The 21195-nt window shown below is 33.8% G+C and overlaps 1 protein-coding gene across 1 annotated transcript; it reads right to left on the bottom strand.

Annotated features, from left to right (window-relative positions):
* Nucleotides 1–554: 554 nt before the first annotated feature.
* On the bottom strand, nt 555–21026 carry LOC109546570 (extended synaptotagmin-3). The gene is made up of 20 exons (XM_019917564.2): nt 20363–21026; nt 14816–15013; nt 8428–8469; nt 8226–8366; nt 8063–8139; nt 7936–8002; nt 7675–7820; nt 7472–7592; nt 7233–7403; nt 5869–5954; nt 5398–5446; nt 5249–5338; nt 5097–5183; nt 4725–5036; nt 4249–4336; nt 4004–4172; nt 3695–3787; nt 2721–2817; nt 2263–2400; nt 555–1316 (listed from the first exon to the last, which is right to left on the bottom strand). The coding sequence occupies exons 1-20, from the start codon at nt 20450–20452 to the stop codon at nt 1242–1244; spliced, it is 2337 nt and encodes a 778-aa protein (XP_019773123.1). The 5' UTR covers nt 20453–21026; the 3' UTR covers nt 555–1241.
* Between the last annotated feature and the right edge of the window lie 169 nt (nt 21027–21195).

The following is a 21195-nucleotide window of genomic DNA, read 5'->3' as shown; positions in this document are numbered from 1 at the left end:
TTATTTTTTAACCCGTTCTTGAATCAGCTTTTTGTCGATTTTTTTAGAGAGTATCTAATACTAAACCAGATAGTGTAATTAGCTCCGCTATTATGGATCGTGTCAAGTTTAAGTTAACGAATAAAACTACTGTTCACATTCTATTGAAAAACCGACGTTGTACCATTTTGTTATTTAGCGGCAAAAACAAGAAATTTGATTCACCCTGCATCATACAGAACCGATTTCTCAATACAGCGTAAATAAACATGATCTTCGCTACGGCAAACTTTTCAAGTTTTTTTCTAATCCAAAATCCGAATACCGCAGTAAAAAACACCATAGAACATTAAATGGAATGGGTGATATTCAAACATTAATGCCCATGGCCAGCGATAGATAAGCCAGGGAAAATGTGGTCGTAAACATCCATTAATGGATAAGCAGAGAAAGTACGGGTTACTATGTAGAACCCTTCCACGAAACATTGTCCCCCCGGTTGGGTCCATTAAAAAATCAGGCAGCTGAATTGAATAGAAGGAATCAATTTAAGGAAAATAAAAGCTTTAAATCACAAACATTATATATTTATTGTGTATGACGTGTTAGCACAACAATAATAAAATAAGAAATTATAAATTGTTTCAAAAATGAAAACAACATGCATATAAAAATAAAAAAATTAAGTTAAACTAATTCACAATATATAGTGTTTACCACCACAATAGCATCGTGTTTTTAAGAACCACAAAAGTTAGTAAATTAAGTTCGGATTTAGATTTTAATATAATATAAAAAACATTCTGCTGATTACACTCAGATTATTTAATAGTCATAATATATTTTAATTCTGCAAGTTCGTAAAATTATGTTAGTTAGGTATTTACCATTTTTTTCGCTGCAATGCAATACAATCATTTTAAAAGTAAAAAACCAAATTTAGCAAAAAGTCTTGAGTTTCATGTGAAGACAATCTTTTTTATTTGTGCTTTACCTTTATATTTATACTTATACTCTACCAGTTACAATATTTTTAATGAAACCCAGCATCGGCAAAATTAAAACAAAAACAAAATGATATAGAATATTCCCCGTTATTTCTGATCAGTAAAAATTTTAAATTTCTTTAGACTTCACGGCATACATCGTTCTGAAAAATTTGGCTTTGGTTAGTAAAGTATATAGCGTTATATATGTAAGAGAGAGGCACGCAACTATGTGATACTTTTTTAGTATTGTCTCATATATTTTGCTGCATAGCATTATTCTTCTGGTTGTAGATCCAACCACACGTTATAGGGTTGAGTCAGATTCAACTTGCTCAAATCGATTATCACCTGAAATCAAATTGGAATAGTCTCATCAAATTTGTATCAAATTGAAACCGAATGAAAATGTAACAACTAAGTGATTTCGAAATAATATTTATTGTTTTTAATTTAAAACTTAATTAGTTTGGTGAATTTTAGTTTCAACTGTTCACGGTCAGTGTATCAAACTTAATACAAAAAATATATGCAGTGAGTTGAAAGTAGACTTCAAGGGGATGAGTGAAAATAAACCCCTAGGCAAAAATATACAGGACAGTTAAAAGTTGGGGTAATTGCTTTAGAAGTTCAAATATAAAATCAAATATATTGTTGTACAATTTATTATTTAGTCCATGGGAATATCGCAAATTTTAGTTGTAATTATAATGTTTACACTTTTCTGTGTAGCTCATACATACTCCAATAACAACATTTCCAGAGTGTTTTCTGAGAACCATAGTTAAATAACCAAAATATAAAATCAAGGTTCATTCTAAAGGTTCTCCTATACCAAGGCGAGAGATTCGAAGTCGGGGCAAATTTTTCGCGGTGGTAAAGTTTCGCTCCGCCTCCAAGCGCAAAATACTAATTTAATCGTATGCAGACAAACCGATGCGTTTTAGCGTTAGAGCGAGGATCGTTCATGCTGAGTTTGTAATTTAATCAGTAAAGGTATTGGCATATTAATTTAATCTCCATTAGGGAACAACCATTGAATTCCATATGGGGCGTTTAGAAGCGAATATTGGGAGCAAAAACTGTCCCTATTACGAATTGGCGTTGGATTCGGGAATCCTTAATCGAACGTGTATACATTACGACATAATGTTGTTGGCATTGTTTTAGAAAGATGAAATGAGTTTGTTCCTGCCTCAAATCTAGAGCAGATGTTAAACCAAACTTAAAACGCTTTAATCTGGTGCAAGATGCTCCTGTTCATCTGTATATGAACTATTAATCAATAATGACTTACTTGACCTAATACATTGCTGCTAAATAGTTGCTTCTGGGTGCCAACGGTAATTTCTAGCTGTTTACTTCCCAGTTCTGCTTGGTTCAATATGAATTCAAAAGTTTCATCAAATACTGGGTTACAGTTGTCTTTAATGATCTAAAATATAACAGTCACAACATAAAAAATAAGGTTTACTGCAAATAAAGTTCCAGGGCGTTAAAATGTCGCTTAGTTTCTTAAAAAATTCGTTTGTAATGATGTTCAAAGTAAATTCAAATTTGTTATTGAATTTTTTTACTTTAGTTGTGTAAACCAGATTTGTGCATCATTCATGAAATCAAATAGGATCCAAGGATAAATTAGAACATGGCAAAATTTTCTACAAAAACTTTTTATAACAGATTGTAGTCTATTTTCTTTTAGCATCGTTTTATGTCCCACTATTTTCTAGGAATCGCTAGAATAAAAATATTTACCTGCGTTTTTCGTTTGCTATCCTTTGCTCTTTCAGGAAGCAAGTAGAGTTTGACATACGGATCCGGGATGTGCGACGGATCTTTCAGAGGAATGTTCCTAAGTTAAAGCAAAATAGGCATTGCATCCATATAAAACAGAATAAAGTTCTATTCATGTCTAGTGAGTCAAAGCTTTTTAAAGTTCACGCTAAAGCCTATAGTGGCACTTAATGCCCTTATAGAAATTTGGTGATTTTTCAGAACACCTGCACGAGAATTTTCGTCATTGCAACTGAGCTGTACAGTCATCAACTGTTTAGGCACATTCTGCACATCGAGGAACATACACCCTATAACTATGATGTTAAACTAGTAAAGCGCAAAATGTTTAATAATTTTGATATTTAACATTCCTTTCTACAGATTAAATTAAATTTTAAAAGGCGCACTTGTATAATTAAACTTACTAAAAGCGAAGTCGAAATAATTGAAAATCAAAAAATTCAATATAGCCAACCGGTAAGGTTAGCTATTGGTCAAGACATCGGAAAAATAATGAAATATCCGAACCATTTAAGCAAACCACATTCGACTCAATAAATGTTACTATTGGTTCTTTCGAGTAACTAATAGTTACTTTATCAACGTCTCTTGTTTAGTTTGATTATTCTGAATCTGGACCTGGTTTATCCTTTAGTTCAACTTTTGCTCTTAAATGTTATCAGTTGTAGAGTAGTGGACGCATACTTTGAACACCTTTGTGACAGATATTATCTGATAAAACAAAAATGTTACAAAAACATGAAGTTAGTTGGATGTGTGATTGGACGGTATTTTTAATCAGGTTTCATTTTTATTAATTATAGGACGTGGCTTTTGATAAAATACAGTTAATTAATTGCGCATTTTCTTGTAAAATTACTGCATCCTTACTCTGTACAGCATGTTAAAAAAGATGCCATCAACAGTCTAAACGAAACTGTAGTTATACTTACGCCACTTTATGAACAACCACAATCAGCCTCTGTCTCTGCACACTGTAACGTAAAGTTAATTGGATTCTCCCTAGTCCCGCTTCACCAGCTGACCTGCACATTCAGTAAATATATTTTTATGAGGAAAAATTAAAATGAGATAATTCATCAAAGAATTGAGAGTATGATGGAAAATTCTGGAAATAAAACATTGCATTAAAAAGAGCTTCTTTTAGTACTTTGCTGTATACAGATTTTTGGATCGGAAGTGTGTGGAAGCGGACCGCGCTCGTATAAGTAAGCTATTTTCAATTTTATTCAGTCACTTACGATGTCTGGCTTGGAACTCGGCGAATTAGCTGTTCTCCAGAGCCTACCGAAGCTGAAGTTAAAGATTCGTTTGCAGAATTGTGAATTATCTCTTCAACGGAAGCATCCACTGATTCTATCAGTGAAGAACGCTGATTTTCAACTGGAACCGCTTCAGTTTGATTTAAATCTAAAAAAAAATATAAAGGTTAGTGTTGGCAAAAAATTGCTTTAGATTCATCATGGTACATGATATATCGCTATACCTGAGGATGTAGACACACTTGAATCGGTCCTTGCAAATACTGATGGCTGATCACTTTGCATTTCTTCGTTTTGTAGACTTTTAAAAATCTAAGATGAAAAGAAAGCATAAGGTCTTCTTAGCTGTTAATTTTCTTTTCAAACAAGGTTTAAAATACGTACGTTGATTAACTTGATTAGAATGAGATTATGTACGATATTGTCTCACGGTACCACAATCTCAATATAATGGAAATAGACTAATTGTGTGTTAGGTCTCTAGAAAAACTTAGATATCTAGGCTGGTTGCAAGAAATTAATTACAAAAAGCTTCAAAATGAATAGCTTTTTACCCGATCGACCAAACAGAAAACGCAATGGAAATCGTGCTAGATAATGATTGATTAATATGATGTTTAAGGCAATATTTCAACTATTATGTACCATGGACACGCAAATCGCAATTTTAAATCAAATAAAATTATGAATATCAACTCACTCTTAAATGCATCGATAGAACAATTTTACTTTCGGGCCCAGATTTCAGTAGAGTAAACGGTTCCTTGATAACCTGCAAGTTGCTCTTATCCGAAAGACTTTTTATTTTGAAAACAAATTGCCCAATATCCGAATTTGTCTTCTTGTCGATGACATTCAGATAAAATGAGTCGTTTTCCGGATTAGCAACTAAAAATGTATATCCTTCTTCCCACACTGGGTGAATTGTTCTCATTTTATGTGTAGTTTCTTTTGTAGTTGCACCCACTCGTAGTGTTACATAGGGATCGGGTTTAGTGGACGATCTTGCTTGCTAAACACGAATTGCAATAAATTAGGCATTATTCAGAGGTAATATTTGAATTTTACTCACAGGCAGATATTTTGCCGAATCTACGAAGACTGTTAACAACGCGGTAGTTAAGGTTGACACTTGGAGCATTTGGGTCTCAGATAAAACCTAAAAGAAATGTCGATTTTAACGCAGTATTATCGGTATTTTACACAATAGTCGCAAATACCTACCGTTTTCAAATCATTGTAGTCCTTACTAAGAGTAAGCCAAGTAAAACGCAAATGTACCATACCATGTTTAGCTTGTTCCAAAGTCACCCACTGGAAAAAAATGTAATACTTTCAAGTGCATATTTTTCAAAGAATGTTGGCAAACTTACAGAATTTAGGGATCCTTTCTCTACGATGTTGGATATTTCAACTGTAGCTCTAAAACAATGTGTTCAACGCTTCTTCAAAATTGAAACTCCAAATAACATTTTCTATTATATTTTAAATACAAGTAACTATAAGACAAATTAAATTTAATCTAACTAAATGGAATAGATAGATATAGAAGAATCATTTAATTGAATATGTAGATGAAACATGATCAATGTTCAAAGGAATCCTCTTGATAAACTTAGTAAACTAGTACTCATATAAGACACCTCATAAAAGTTGCGGGTAAATTACAAAAATAATTGAATGAATATTAATCAGTTATTTTCATAGTGTGCTAAAATTGTATTACACGTAGCTTCAACCGATTGGCGTTAAATCGTGAAACGAGAAATCCAAATGTGAAACACATCAAAAATCATGCAAAGTGAACAATTTTCAATATGAGTTGATGAATAACTGTTACTTACCTTCCCAAGCTCTCATCATCTCCAGTATCATCCTTATCCCACAAATGGATATACAGTTGTTGTCCATTAGATTCCAATATATTAAACTAGTGTTAAAGTTGCAAAAAAACAATTAGTACAAAAGTAATATGATACTTTAATTAACGAAGTTTACAATGAACCATTGGCATCAGTATACAGATTTTGCGAAATGGTATGTTTATGATTTGTAATCGTTTTATTTATTTAAAAGTTTTTCGTCCTTATTCAATTGAAAATATAATTTCAATTTAATAAGGATAATGAATAAGGGGGATATTGGGCAAGTGATGTTCCTTGCTGAAAATTACAGTTCATGCAATTTTAAACTTCCTTAATACGAGGGTTGTTTCCCTGTTTGTTTATAAGTCAGTGACTTTTTCAATGAAAGAATTTTTTTTGGCCAAAAAACGTTTTCTTTCTTAACATGATCGCCTTTTAGCTCGATACACTTAGTACAGCGCCATTCCAATTTTTTAACCCTTCCAAATAATATAATTTCTCGAGGTTCTCAAAATATGCGTTTGTTTCAAGGATGGCCTCTTCATTGAACCCAAATCTCTTATCGCCCAGCCATTTCTTCAGGTTTGGAAACAGGCAATAGTCACAGGGAGCTAAATCTGAATAAGATGCTGGGTGGGGTAGCAGTTCGTAGCATAATTCATGGATGGCTTTTTAAAATTCAAATATTCATGTAAAATGAGATTGTACCCTCTCAGTTCAGACGCCCTCAGCCTCAGCCACCTCACGCACTTTCTTTGATGGTTTTTTACGTAAAAAAAATGCTTGATCAGCATTAGAAATTCACAATTTTCATTTTCGTCGAAATTAACGAAGTCATCTCCTTTCAATGACTGTTAAACACTAACTAATTAAAAACGAGAACTAAGTTACTGCGCAGGAAATTCAAAAAGTAACTGACTTATCAAACGACCCTCGCATATAGGCCTGAAAATTTTTTTTATCTGATCTGCAGGTTGCTAAAAGTGAAGTCAGGAAGCAAATTTCAAATTCAAATGTTCAAACAGAGCTAACAACAATACATGTTTCATAGAAAAACTGTTCTTTCTGCAAATAAATGATTTTTCAAGTTTCCGGTTAAATTGAAAGAGAAAAAGTTTCCTGACTTTTTGGCAGGGCACTATTTTGGAGTTAAAATTCAATTAATGTTTTGCATGGGATCATTGAATATCTATTAAAAACGTATATTTAGTTTATGTTAAAAAAATATACAGTAGATTGCATATAACTAAAATTAAATATATGTCCAATAACATCCACTTTTCGAAAGTAAACCTAGCTGAGAATGGAGTCCTGAAATTTCAATCTAAAGAAAGCCAACTTACCTCGCACCAAAAGTCCCACTTTGGATCTACAGTATTATCAATCACTTTAGTTTTGAAGCTTTGTGCCCCAACAGTAACAACTGCATAAGGATCCGATTTACCCTTGCCTAGTACACTAATATCTTTCTTCATTAAGTGTTTGGCTTCCACTACATGGACCCGAAGCACGCCCTTGAATTGAAGAAAATAATAAGATAAATATGCTAAAATACTTACAAAAACAGCGATTTGAAATTTACCTCTGGTTCTGGATTCTTCAAATCGATAGCTTCTACTTCTTCACTGAGTTTTATGGGAAACTTATTTGGTAAAACCATAAGATTTGATACGGTCTCGATCACAATACGTCTCAGTATATCACTAAAAATAACAGCCAAATTACGGCATTGGTAATCATAAATCTAAGGTAGGCGCTATTATTTCTTTTCTTTTAAAGACTTACCTTAGCCCTGGCATATCAAGTACGTCTGCTACACCCAGCAAATTAAAGTCAATATCTGGGTTATTCAGAAAGAATACTTGCAAACCGCCAATCAAAGGCACTGAGCTAATTAAAGGCTTCATGACTACCCGAAGCATTCCATGCAGCTATACAACGAAAAATATACAATTTTAAAATATATTTATTACGATATATAGTATTGTAAACAAATAATATGCAACAAAGTTTAATAAATGTAAATCATGAAATATCGGCACCCACCTGAAAATCTCTTATACCTCCTTTCAATCCAGATAAGTGGAACGTTATATCGCAATCACCAGCATAACTACAAATAAATTATCTTAATTCCTTTAAAAATCTAGGAAACTGTCAAAAGAAAACTCACAAAATATCTAGGTCCATCACAATTTCATTTCTATCGATATTTTTATCATACACCTTCACTCCGCCTATTCTAAAAGGCTAAAGAATTTTTCCGATTATTTTAAAGCTTATGTGCAAAGAAAAAGGTTTTGAGCAAACGCATTTCAGAATCAAGCGGTGCTTACCACTGTTCCCAAAATAATTCGTTCAAATTTGAATCCAAAAAGTTTGAATTTCTCCAAATTTTCCTTGAGGGCAGGTTGTATAGAATCTCGAACGATTTGCTTCACATAAAGGTTGACAGAGGGCCATAATTGGTTCATTATCTGCAAAAGTTTTATAAAAATGTGTAATGATATACAATATTCATCAGTATCCAATACTTACTCTATTCAGCCACTCTGCCCTTTCAATATCTGGAAAGAATACCTAAAATAATTTAAAAAAATTATTTATTTAACTAATTTTATTAATATTATAACACTAAATTTATCTGGGTAATGTATTTATATGTTATACAGGGTGTCCCGTATGCACATGATCAAAAGCATACTGCGATATTATTTGCATCAAAAGAAGACGATCTGACCTAACTTTTATTAACAAAAAATGTCTGATTCCTCTGCTATTGATGGTCAAAGTTCTTCAAAAAACTTATCTTTTTTGAAATTTTGAGAATGGTACGATGTCTTTTAGTGAAACTCCCTGTGAACTTGTTCTTATGTAAGACTCATATGTTGCTAAAACAATCGAGTTCGTCCATTTTGGACAAGTGGTGAATTCTTGAGTGTCGTGGTACAAAAACTATCAGAACTTTTTATTTGGTGGATGAAAACAGCTCATTTTTTTTGTTGATGCACTAATCATTTATTCACAATTTTGTGTTCTTAGTAAAATCTTAGTAAAAAAGTAAAAAAAAAAAAAGTGGCATCAATTTGTTTGCGCAAAAACTATGAATGCTACAAGATTTTACAAATAGCACAAAATTGTGAATACATATATGATTAGTGTATCAACCAAAAAAAATGAGTTGATTGACCACTTATTCGAAACGGCTAGACTCGATTCTTTCATCAACATATGAGACTTGCATAAGAACAAATTCACAGCGAGTTTCACCAAAATACTAAATATAGAGAAATTTTTTGAAGAACTTTGACCATCAATAGCAGGGGAGCCAGACATTTTTTGTTAATAAAAGTTAGGTCAGATCGTCTTCCTTTGATGCAAAGAATATCGCAGTATCTTTTTGATTATGTGCTTACGGGACACCCTGTATATTTAACAAAACCAGAAATATCAGAGTGAGTATGTAAATTTCAAATAAATAACACAAAGTTAACATTTTTCTTCTTTTGACTGCCTTCTTCTGCACTGCAGTTGTTTTCTTATGAACCACCGTTTACTCATGTTTATAAGCCACGATTATCTTCGCTTTTGCGGCGACTGATACCAATCAGTATTTTTCGAGGTACCTCGAGATATGGTCGAAGTTTTCCAGGCTACATTGTTTTAGATTCCACTACTTATAGTTTACATTATTACAATCTTCTCAGTACTTCTTCGTTAGTTATTTGGTGTGTTCATGAAATGGAGTAATAGTTCAAATTATTTTATTTTTTAAATCTACTGAGACTGACCGATTTATCGTACAGTAAAGCTGAAACAATGTAGAATTAAAAAATGCGCAACTTTATTGGTAATTTCAAGCGCCTACAGCATAATACGGCATTTCTGGGGCCAAAGATCCAAGAGTTTCTTCTGAAGCGTCGTCAAAATTTCTATAGTATCCCAGTCCTGGTTAATGTTGCATCCAAGAAAAAATGTTATTATCGTGTAGTCCAAGCTGTTGTGTGCTGTTCATAGCGATAATCCTACATTTTGTTTTGTTAATGTTTATAACTGGCCTAATCCGTGAACAGTACCTACTGTTCCGATGCTTCCATTTTACAAACCGCGGATTTTTCGAAACGCTTGGCGCTTCGGAATAATACTACCCAATGGGCCAATTTTATAGATTTTTTTAAAACTCTGTTATAAAAATATTTTATATTTCACTATAAAACCATACTAAATCCATTTAAGACTATTAACTCTCATGGCACTTATTAGCTAGAATTGTTGACTCTTTCTGACATTGTTTCTGACTGAGAACCTTCTAACCCTCTCTGCCATGCATTATATTTATAGTTAAAAGTTGCTGATGTTTGCAGAAATGCTTATATTAAAACCACTGGCTAATAATTTTAGAAACCATGTTTACAAGTTCTTGGAAACCTAAAGATGTTCGCTCGTAAAACAGTGTCACCAGCATTCCTAATATTGTTTATAATTTTATAGTTGATTTTGGCCCCTTATTGGAATGTGCAACTGCTTTTTTGAAAATTTGCTCTCCGAGTAAAACTATACTTGCGATAAAAGGCATAATGCTCTGGATCTGGCTTACTTTTAGGTCTAATATTTCTGCCAAGTGACCCAGTTCCAAGTTCTGAGAGCCCATTAACTGCCGAACCTCACATAGGGTTAAGTAACCAACAGGTATCAAGCGCTCTAAATGACTCGGCTCTTAGAGGCACCACACAGATGTGGAGAAAGACGGAAGGGGCCATGGATAGATAAAATTTATTAAACATTCACATTGTCAGAAAGTCACAAACAAAGTAACAACATGTTCAGATATTCGGCCGGTTGCTCCCTTTGCCCATGATCCAAATTACCTGGGCAGTGCCCTAAGATAGACATTCTCAAGCTAGCCATACGCACGACGTCAGGAGATAATCTTATTCTCAAGGTCTAGATCTTTATTCGATGGGCGATTCCAAAAAGGAAAAAAGGTCTTCCTGAAAGGAAGCCAAAAAACCGCTGGCACCTTCTCTCTCGACGGTGCAAAGACTAGCCAGCACCGACCAGAGCAAGGCAGCACGAATCCGACCAGTCACTTAGTGTTGAATTTTTCACCAATCACGAGGTGTTGGTTTGTCGTCACGTTTTGTTAGGGGGCAAAATAAGGGGCCTCATAAAATATGGGAAGTCGCTTATACAGGGGACCATGAGTCATTGCATGGCAATCATTTGCTCTAACTTGTGTGCGGTTTCGCGTAAAGACAGAGCCTTGATAGAATTTGAAATGCGCGAATAGAAATCGTTTATGTTTTCCACTCAAACCGTCGAAACATGGCTCAAAAGGCTAACATTTCTAAAGTGGCTCAAAATTTTAGAGATTCGGTTTTTTCGTATTCGGCGAATTTCACGTGGCCCATGCGATTCTGACGATTAAGAAATTCAACAGCCAGCAGAGATAACATCGTCCGCAGTTATTATAAATAATCCATCTATGACTTTCTTTCGATTCCTTAGGTATATTCCCATCACTAAACAGTTCTCCAATGTACTTTGACCTGCTGCCTTAAACATTATTATCTATATAACTTTTTGTGTTCGTTAAAATGTCATGTTTTCTATGTAGATTTTCCAATCAATTGCATTTATCGGTAATCAATTTTACTTTGCCCGAGAAAACCTTTAATCTTATTTTATCCTGGATTTCCCAATCTTCAGTTTTAGTCAATTTTTCTCTCTCCATCCTGTCATCAATATAATTTATTGTATCATCCATTTCTTTACTTGTTACTTCCGGATTTGGGTCAAGATGTCGAGCTGAAAATGCTCTAAAACGTCTGAAATCGGCTAAATATATAACATTTCTGAAGCTTAGAAATCACCCTGCGTGTAATATTTTCGTTTCGTAAACCAATCTATTAAAAACAAGTTTATTTCCTAACCAAATGGAAATGACGAGCTGTCAATGCTCTAAAACATCGGAAATCACTTAATTACTACGTTTCGGAAGCTCAGAAAACAACTTCGGTTTTTGTTGTCCAGAAAACCCATATTTTAGTTTCGTAAACCAATCTGTTAAAAACAAGTTTATTTCCTAGACGAAAGGAAATGACGAATATCTTTGGTGATCTTGCTCCAATTTTAAGCAGAAGTATTGCATGTAGCCCACTTTTTATCACATTGGCCGGCTTTTATCTTATTTGAGTGTGTTGATCAAGTTCAGGATCATTATTTTCACGTTTTAACTTAAATTTTGCCGACAGGAGATTGTGTTCGGAAAAGATGTCTGCTGCTAGCTACCTTTTTACTGTTGTAATGCTATTTCTTCATTTGTGACAAAATAATATGAAATTTTGTGCCCTCTGGATATTTCACGCATATAAAAGTCTATAGGAAATTTGAAAGAATATGTTAGTAGAGATAAAGATATTTTCCTTACAAAATTCCCCCTAAAGTGTCTCTCTTCTCATTTCATTAGTTTTTCACCAAGTTTTAGCAGGAATTAATTCTAATTAATTAGTTAGTGTTAACGTAAGTAGCAATTTTTTTCTTAGCTACTATTCCAACGCCATATGCACGGCTGCAATCTTTGAATGTCCTTCTAGGGTCTGTCGTGTGATCTATGTGCATATTTCTGATGTTGCACGTGAGAGTTTATTTTAATTCCTTCCGTGGCATGCTGAGAACAGATTTTCCTTTTTGTTACGAATTTATTCAATTCCAAAGTTCATATTAAGCAGGGACCAATCTGGTACCAATGTCGGTAAGTAGCCGGTAGACGTAAAATACAGTTGATAGAATCAAGATATTTCAAGCAAGCGCTTTGAAAATGAAATGAACAGAAAGCTAAATTTGATGACATTATATGAATTTGTATCTAGTATATGGACACACAAGACTAATATTTGCAAAGTTTTCAGCAAATGGTGGCTCGTCTTGTGTGGTAAAAGTTTGCATCGAACTTCAACATTCCGTCTAATACTGTCATAAAACATATGGGTTTACTTTGCATTCCTAAGTAAACTGAGATTCAAGCCTAGCATATGGAAATGTTTGTTTGAAACTTATGCAAGATTAAGTTAATCCTAACGTTCAAAGAATGTAGAATAAGATATGCAGTACTGATCTATTTTATTAGGATCTAGCTTTTTGGGTATATGCCTGAAAGTGAGTGAGACTTTGTTGGGCGTTCAAATATCACACGAAACAAAATAACTTGAAACTGAAAATAGCAAGAGAAACATTTGCCTTAAAATGTATCATATAAGAAAAAAGTAAAAAACGAGAAAGCCCGTCTGATCACCCAATGCTTGTTATGATAAATGTATGGGAAAACAATTCTTTGTTGCAGGCACAACAATCAATACGACATAAAAAAAATTTTTATAAATAGATCAAACAATCCTTACAAATCAGCGTTAATAACACTGCAATTGAACACTGTTTTCGGTTTTGTATATGCAGACTATTATCACATAAAAACATTAACATATGCAGAATTGAGGATCCATTAATATTTACACTGTAAGTTGTATCTGTGTGAGAATAGTTGCTGTTAAGACAAAACCGAAAAATTATTTAGATCACAGAGATGTAGTTAATGAGTGGCTTTTAAACAAACTATGGGTTAAGAATGTCTAAACTAAAGAAACAAAACTTAGTATTTATCATAACTGGTATTTATTATACAAAAACAGAAGTTAGTTATTCAAGAAACACCATAACAAGTCTTAGGTATGACTTATTGCCGCTAATTACACAGGAAAAGGTAATAAGACGTATGAAAGTATAAATAACAAATAATTAAATTTGATTAGGGGGCCATCAGCTAAGACTAAAGCTTGAAGAAAGCCAGTTGGTTACTAAAAAGCGCACTAATAGAAAACCAAAAATGTATAAGTATTAATCCTAACGTATCTTTTGTAAGTGTTGAGAATCTAAGACGGACGCTGCTACAAGACGGATCATATGTTCTTACTTTCGCAAAAAACTTGCTCTTTATAGGGTGTATTTGCATTTTTTTCCTTTCACTACACACCTTTGCAATAACTCTAGCACAAACATACCGCAGCTAAAGAGAAGGATGATATTCCCGATTTACTTCTTGAACGATTTTACAGGCCAATAACTTCTTGGAGCGGCATAATTATGAATACAAGTAGCACTAGCTTCCTGTCCACCTTGATCAGAAATGGAATATTTCAATGGTTCTTTTAAATTCTGACGCATTTAAAATAATATATAAATAATAAAGACTGACGCATTTAAATTCTGACCAAAAACCGTTGCTACAAATTTCTTTGCAATTCCATTGTTAGCAATTCGAGTTTTGAGAGTTGTTTTTCTACCAGTTTGAACGATCATGTTTAGAGCTCACTAAGCGAGTGTAGTACCACTCCAGATCCGTGTTTTCTTATGTGAAGGAACATACATTGTTATTGATTATCCATGGACTTAACCCTTTCTACTTATATTTGTTTTTGTTGGGCAAAAAACCCGATAAAGACACACACAAACAGACTACTGTGTTTGTAAATTTTATAGCAATATCTAAGCAATGAGGATGCAAATAACAAGAAAGTAAAACAGTGTATAGACGGGTCAAAGTGTTAGGTTGAATGTCTGAAACGAAACGTCGATCCGCAAAATTGTACAAATATTTGGTATCTACATCCACAAAAAATTCATAAAACTTAACAAATTAGTTATTTTATTATCATAATTTAATCGGAGATGATACAGTAATGCGCCTTGTAAATAAATGGTGAGGTTTAAACTGATGGTTTGTTGCAAGTACGCCATAGTTTTTCCGAAAACTGCAGCTAATATTTTATAGAAACTGTGAGTATTTTGGTAACGGAAATTTTGTACGTATAGAATTCATAGAAAAAATATGTTGATTTCAAAAATAAATATTAAAGTACCCATCACTTACCCAAGCTGGCAAGTCGTTTAATCTCGCCAAAACCACGTCCTTTTCACTGGACAAAGCAGCTGTTTTAGCCGCATTTCGTCGACGATCGCTGGACTTTTTCCATTGGTCTCTGATGACTGAGAGTACCAAAGGACCAATAAACCATGCAACAGACCATTGCATATAACCTGCTAAGTATACAATGCCGATAACTGAAGCCTGAAAGAAAAAAAGGTTGCTCAGGAAAAACCTTCAACAGTTCTAACATTTAGAAATTTTCGTTTAACAAATCTACTTCTTCACAATGTATGAAGATATAATTTCTTAAAAAAATTGAGAATATTCTATTTCGACAATTGCAACGCTATCTTCTATAATAAAATGCTTTTGTACCCAGATCAACGAACATCAAAGTGATATTAAGCTCAGAGGATGAGGGTTTAAGGTCTGAAAACTTCTTACTTCTGAGGTTGCCCCTGCTGAAATTGTTGGTTTTCTATGTATCAAATTTGCAGAAGAGATAATGCTCCTTAAATAAATTCGGAAAATAACTTACAACAAGCTTTCGTTTTTAAAACTGCGCTATTTTATAATATATAAAACCATTGAATAGAGGAAATTGCTAATATAGAGCCACTTTAATCTGATTTTAGTCAAAGTATACAACCGTTTTTTAACAGATACATATTCATTTCAACTCATAGAGAGCAACATAGATTTGTCTCAACGTGCACTATAGGGTGATTCAAAATATATACAACTCTCTTAACTCAATTGGAATATAGTTGAAGAGTACGGAGGAAAAATGTTTTCAAAAATAATTAATTATTCGTCGAAGAAATTCGTTGTTGAAGATGCAATTTCAACTTTGTTATTAAGCCTTACTGTAAAGAAGTTTAACGGTCGTATGGCCTATAGATAAAACATATATTAAAGTATTACGGATAAAATAAATGACTAACAAACTGTAACTTAAACTACTATGTGTGCTAGTACTATCGTCCCACCAGGACGCAAATTTCCGATCTCTAAGCAGTCACAAACCGGCAACTTGATGACATTTATTAATCTTTTTTGTATCTTATTTGGGAGAAAGCTTAGTAATTGAAAAAAATTAAGTGCCACCAACTGCAATAACAGGGCAAAAAGTAAATACAAAAGATCAACACTATATCAGACTGGTCGCACCCGAGAAAGTAACTGAAAAGATTCTACTTGAACATAATAATATTGACAAGCTGGTCATAAAATCTTATAGGGTTTGTTGCGGTACACCAAATTCCCTTTTCCAAATCCTGATGGTCAAACATGTTTTTGGTTCGTTTCCTAATTCGCATATTAACAGATAAAACACATGAAAACAAATTAAAAAACGGAACCATGCTTCTTAACATTGAAACATATGAGTCTACTACTTTGTCTACACTTGATTTTTTCACATGAGGAAGATTAAAACTGTTTTAATCTAGAAACTGCCATCCGGAGATGGCAGCAAAGCTACCGAAACGCGCGTCTGCAGCAAAATCAAGTGTCGACAAAGTAGTAAAACTCTATTATTTCAACTATTGATTCTGATTAGATAGTCGGTCAAAAGCTATAGATGCAGAGAATGACTAGTTCCGCGATAGGTTGTAAGTTTCTGGAGTGTTATTTGCGGGCTGAACCCAGCTGACAGGACCTAATAGGCCCCAAACCGATCTGAGATTCGCACACCTTGAAATTTGCAACATTAGACGGCTCTGATCTTGCTGAACGTAAATTTTTGTCCAATAACCACGACGTTTAAATCATAAATTGAGCAGAAAAATGTAATCTTCAAGCTAAGGATTTCAGACTTAACAGAATAAAAGTTGAACAACCGAATGCTGTTTTGGTGAGAAAAAATATCTCATTCTACCAAACATTATTCGACTTTGCAAAAAAAATCAGCTTAGTTCAGGAACCCAATAAGGCTCTGGTAGTTTTTGTACCAAGACACTCAAGAATTCGCCACTTGCCCAATGCGTATCAACTCTGTTGCTGCATCAAAATATGAGTCTTACATCAAAACAATCTCACTAAAACTTATATTTTACTATTATTATAATATTTTTTAAAAAATTGGGGGCGGAGCTTTGACCATCAATAACGGAGAAGCCGGACATTTTTCCTTAGTAACAATTAGGTCAAATCGTGTTCTTTTGAGCCCTACAATGTCGCAGTGCCCTTTTGATCATGTGCTTACGATACACCCTGTACACTGTAATTCCTAAAGGAGTTTACTAGTTCTATTGTTCTATTAATTATAAAACATGTTAATATAAGTTTTAGTAATTTCATTTAAATTTTAATTTACTAAGATCAAGATGTGTAACCCTATTTGAATGTATTTAAGCCAGTACTATTGCTTAGCCAACTTTTTCTTGATACTATCGGTTATACAAATCAGTTCTTTTCAACTTCCTTGATAAGCTTGAGCTTTCTTTTTTCCTAATAGGAAAGAGCAAAATGTGGTTCAACTCGACATTTAAAGCGATAAATTTCTCTTGAAACTATTTGTGGGAAAACCGGATTTTCAGCATTAGCTTTAATAAATAGCAAATATCAATATGGAACAAGAGATGAGAGTGCAGTATCAAGCCAAAACTCTCCTTTTACAAACCTATGTGGGGATCATAAACTTCACGCGCCACCTTTATTGCTTTTAATGGTTTTTATTAATAGTAATATATTTTTATATGTCTGTGAGTCATATGAGCCTCAGATTGTCATTCTTTCCTTCAAAAAGGTTCTTTCAGGTCTTACCTCAACGTGCGTTTTTATTATATTTTTATTTGCTTAAAAACAGTTTTCAAATACATATGTTTATAGTTGCAATGAAATGCCTTTCCCAAGAAATTTCTAAGAGGAAATTGTTATTTGACCATAAAATGGATAAACACGCTGCATAAATGAGCAGTTTATCGCATAATTGTAATTATCAACTACTAGTGCCATAAATAATCACAAATATGCAAATATTTGCCATTCGCTAATATTTGTAAAAGATGCTAGGGATTAATATCGTTTTACCTGTTGAATAAGGAAATTTTCTCCGAACTATGAACAGTTTAAAATGTCTGATATTTTGAGTAAAACTCAACTGGCAACTTGTTATAAAAGTTTGGCCGATTGGAATAAACTGAATAATTACAATACCAGTTAATTTGAGCGATCATGAGTTCATGTTAATTCAATTTGCTTTATATAAATTCTTAAGGAATGATTTCTCGGGTGAATAGGAAAATTAATCATAACAGAAATGGGTTTTTGAAGCGAATAATGAGACAACCCTCCTCAGCTGAAGTGGCGCGAGCATTCAAGAGCTTGTATCTTCGAATAAAGTGTGGTACTTTTCTAATACTCATTACTAATACTGGTGGTTGTTATATTGTTATAAGCATAGTTAGCACGAACTCAAATATTCAAAGATTTGGTTCTGAATATGAGCGCGTACGTTGAAGTGTCAAGGTTAACATACATACAGAACTTTCTATATTCCTTCCTTCCTGCCTTCCAAATAAAATAAAATTATTATTTTGTCTACTCGTAGTACTTATTTGGTAACCCCTTGGTAAACTCATGGAGAACAATGGCGCTAATTACAGTTTTTACAGATATGAGAAACCAGTTTCTTCTACCCAGTTAGAGGAAATTGCAAAGCTCCTGTTTAACTCACACTGTGTTAATGACTGTAATAATTGTAAAAAGCAAAATATAGAAAACCAATCACCAATTTAGCTCCTGATAATGAAAATGTACCTTCCACAAGCAAAAAAACATCCCTAAAATTGATATACGTATATTTGAGAACGACTTCATCTTCATGAGAACATTTGTCTGATCCCAAACCTTTCATTTCAAAGCCTCATGAACAGGGACAGACAAACGATATTTTTTTGTATATATATTAATAGCATTTTTTCAAATTTAAGTTCTTCCTGTGGCATTTGAAATCAAGCGGTCTCTGCTTTTCTTGTTCGATCAATAGAAGCCTGGGCGCCACAAACTCAGTTACAAAATCCATTTTTGCATCGTCCCTCGAAGTTGTAATTTTTCGAGTATACCGGCGAACGTTTTATTATGAAATGGTCCCATGTTTGATTGGCATCGTATTGGAAAACTTCATCATTCGAAAAGAAAAAATATTTTATTTCCTATAAATTGCGAACCTTTCTAATATTAAAATAGTACTCTTCTACAACTTTTTGATGAAAATTCAAAGCGACAATGATGTTTTTGTCATTATCAGACCGCAGGCTTGTGTCAAGAATAGCAAGCATTTATCAAATTGTGACTTAGTTTGAAGCTTCTTTCACAAAATGTAGATTAATATCAAATATGCGGATATGCTTTTATGTTAGTTGAAGTATGAATGTATGCCACAGTGACATAGCAGAAGCTATAAGAACTTACGCCAACAAAGATACTGGGCGATTAGTTCCAAGAATTGAGACAGATAGATGACCATCAAGTGGTTTTAGACATAGAGGATCAGGTATAAGAGATAATCGCAGTAAAGCCTTCCATGAGTACTCTGAGCATTGGATAATTACCGAGGAAGAGCTACATCGCTGCTCCCATGTATGTAAAATAGTAACGTATGTAGATAGTAATAGTGTCGTAGGCACTTTGGTGTTGACACCGCGCTGGGTCTCAGGGTGTTGCAGCACCTCACGTCTCATGGCACAGCACCATGACATTTAACACTTAATCACAACATATCAAACTTTAGATTGCAAGTTCGCAAACACCGCGCAGTGTCACTATATGATTCGCGACACTGTCGGCAAGGATTAGATTATGTGTTAGGTATGTAATTATAACGCCACGCGAGAAGAAAATATCTTGTATCTTTATTTATTCCATTCATTAAAAAGATTCGTGTGTCAACATACCGAAATCAAAGAAAACGAAATTTACCGCTTCTTGAATTTGTTATTCATTGCTTTTTTTAATTAAGTTTAGATGGATAACTTGTCGATGGTTCGGTTTGAGCTAAAAGGAGGTACACATAAAAGTAGACGACTCCTAAATGTAGGATGTATGTCACAAAGTTGTTTTAATTTGACAGTTTAATTAAGTTCTTTATAAATCGTGCTCTTCGGGTTTCCAAATCTCTCAGCTACTGTTTTTGTGACCATCGTTCCTGGATTAACGTAATTATTCGAGTTTTTTCAAATACTTTTGAATGTCAAAATCAAAATAATTTTGATAATAGAAAAAATTATTTGTCAGTATTATGTCATTTACGCAAATTAACCTAGATCGAGGTAGAAAGTCAGGTTTAAGCCCATGTACGATCTGTCAAAAGTACGACGACGGACGAATTGACAGATCTCCAACCAATAGAAACACTTTCGTATCATCATATCATCGTACAAACGGATGCATGGGACACGGGCTTTAGACAACATCTACTTCTATGTGACGTCGACTGTACAATATTACTTCCGACTTACAGGAAGTATACATTATCCCTTCGAAAACTTGTAGTTTGACAGCCCAGATTTCGTTTACTATCTGTCATGTTAAGGCAATAGGACTTACCTTTTTTAACGTGCTCGTTATAATACTGACAATACTAAAATCACTTGAAGTTCTCTTGAAAATATCAGGGGATTCCTTACTGACACTCATGTTTGCAGGCAACGTCCAAATTGTAGGATTTTGAATTAGGCTTATCTTTAAGTAGGCGGCAGATTGTTATCACTCACTCAAGCACATTCATATGTGTACCCTGAACTTTGCGAAATGCAATAAAACTTGATTACCGTCTATAAACACACAAGAATGCCTGTGTAGGTTTAAAGAAATGTCTATATTGCCTATCAGCAATAATAAGGTAATGATGATAGTTCTAAATTTGGAATCCAGCGCATACTCAGCCACATTCAATTAATCAAATCGTTATTTGCTTGAACTTGAAATAAAAATAAACTATTATTGTAAATATCACTAATGTGTGAAATATAATCCAGGGTTTTAAGGAACACCGTCTAGTAAATTCGATTTACAAATATGTCGGTTTTATCGAAGAATATAAACTGAACTGGGAATCCCAGTCTAGGATGAATGGTAAATATTTTCCAAGTATCCGTAGTGTTGGAGAACAGCGACCGGAAGTCACAAATAAACAGAGAACTTTTCTTTTAGTTCCGGTTAGGTACAACGGCTTCCACACTAAGAATTATGACAGATCAATTCTGAGCAACTAAAACGCGCACTGCTGGTTGCCTGCACCCTTAAGGAGAACAGCTGATATCGAATCCGCTGTCAGTATCAGCTGCTTCCATTGTTGCCAAAATTCAATGTTGACAACGAAACATTAGACCAACATTAAAATATTCAGATTCGCCTTAATTGGTTCGCCTCTTGATCAA

Source organism: Dendroctonus ponderosae, unplaced genomic scaffold, assembly GCF_020466585.1.
Source record: "Dendroctonus ponderosae isolate FM_Combo_2020 unplaced genomic scaffold, Dpon_F_20191213v2 Dpon_F_20191213_3, whole genome shotgun sequence".
Classification (NCBI taxonomy): Eukaryota; Metazoa; Arthropoda; class Insecta; order Coleoptera; family Curculionidae; genus Dendroctonus; species Dendroctonus ponderosae.
The sequence above is the reverse complement of the archived record's forward strand: the minus strand, read 5'-3'. Positions and strand labels throughout refer to the sequence as shown.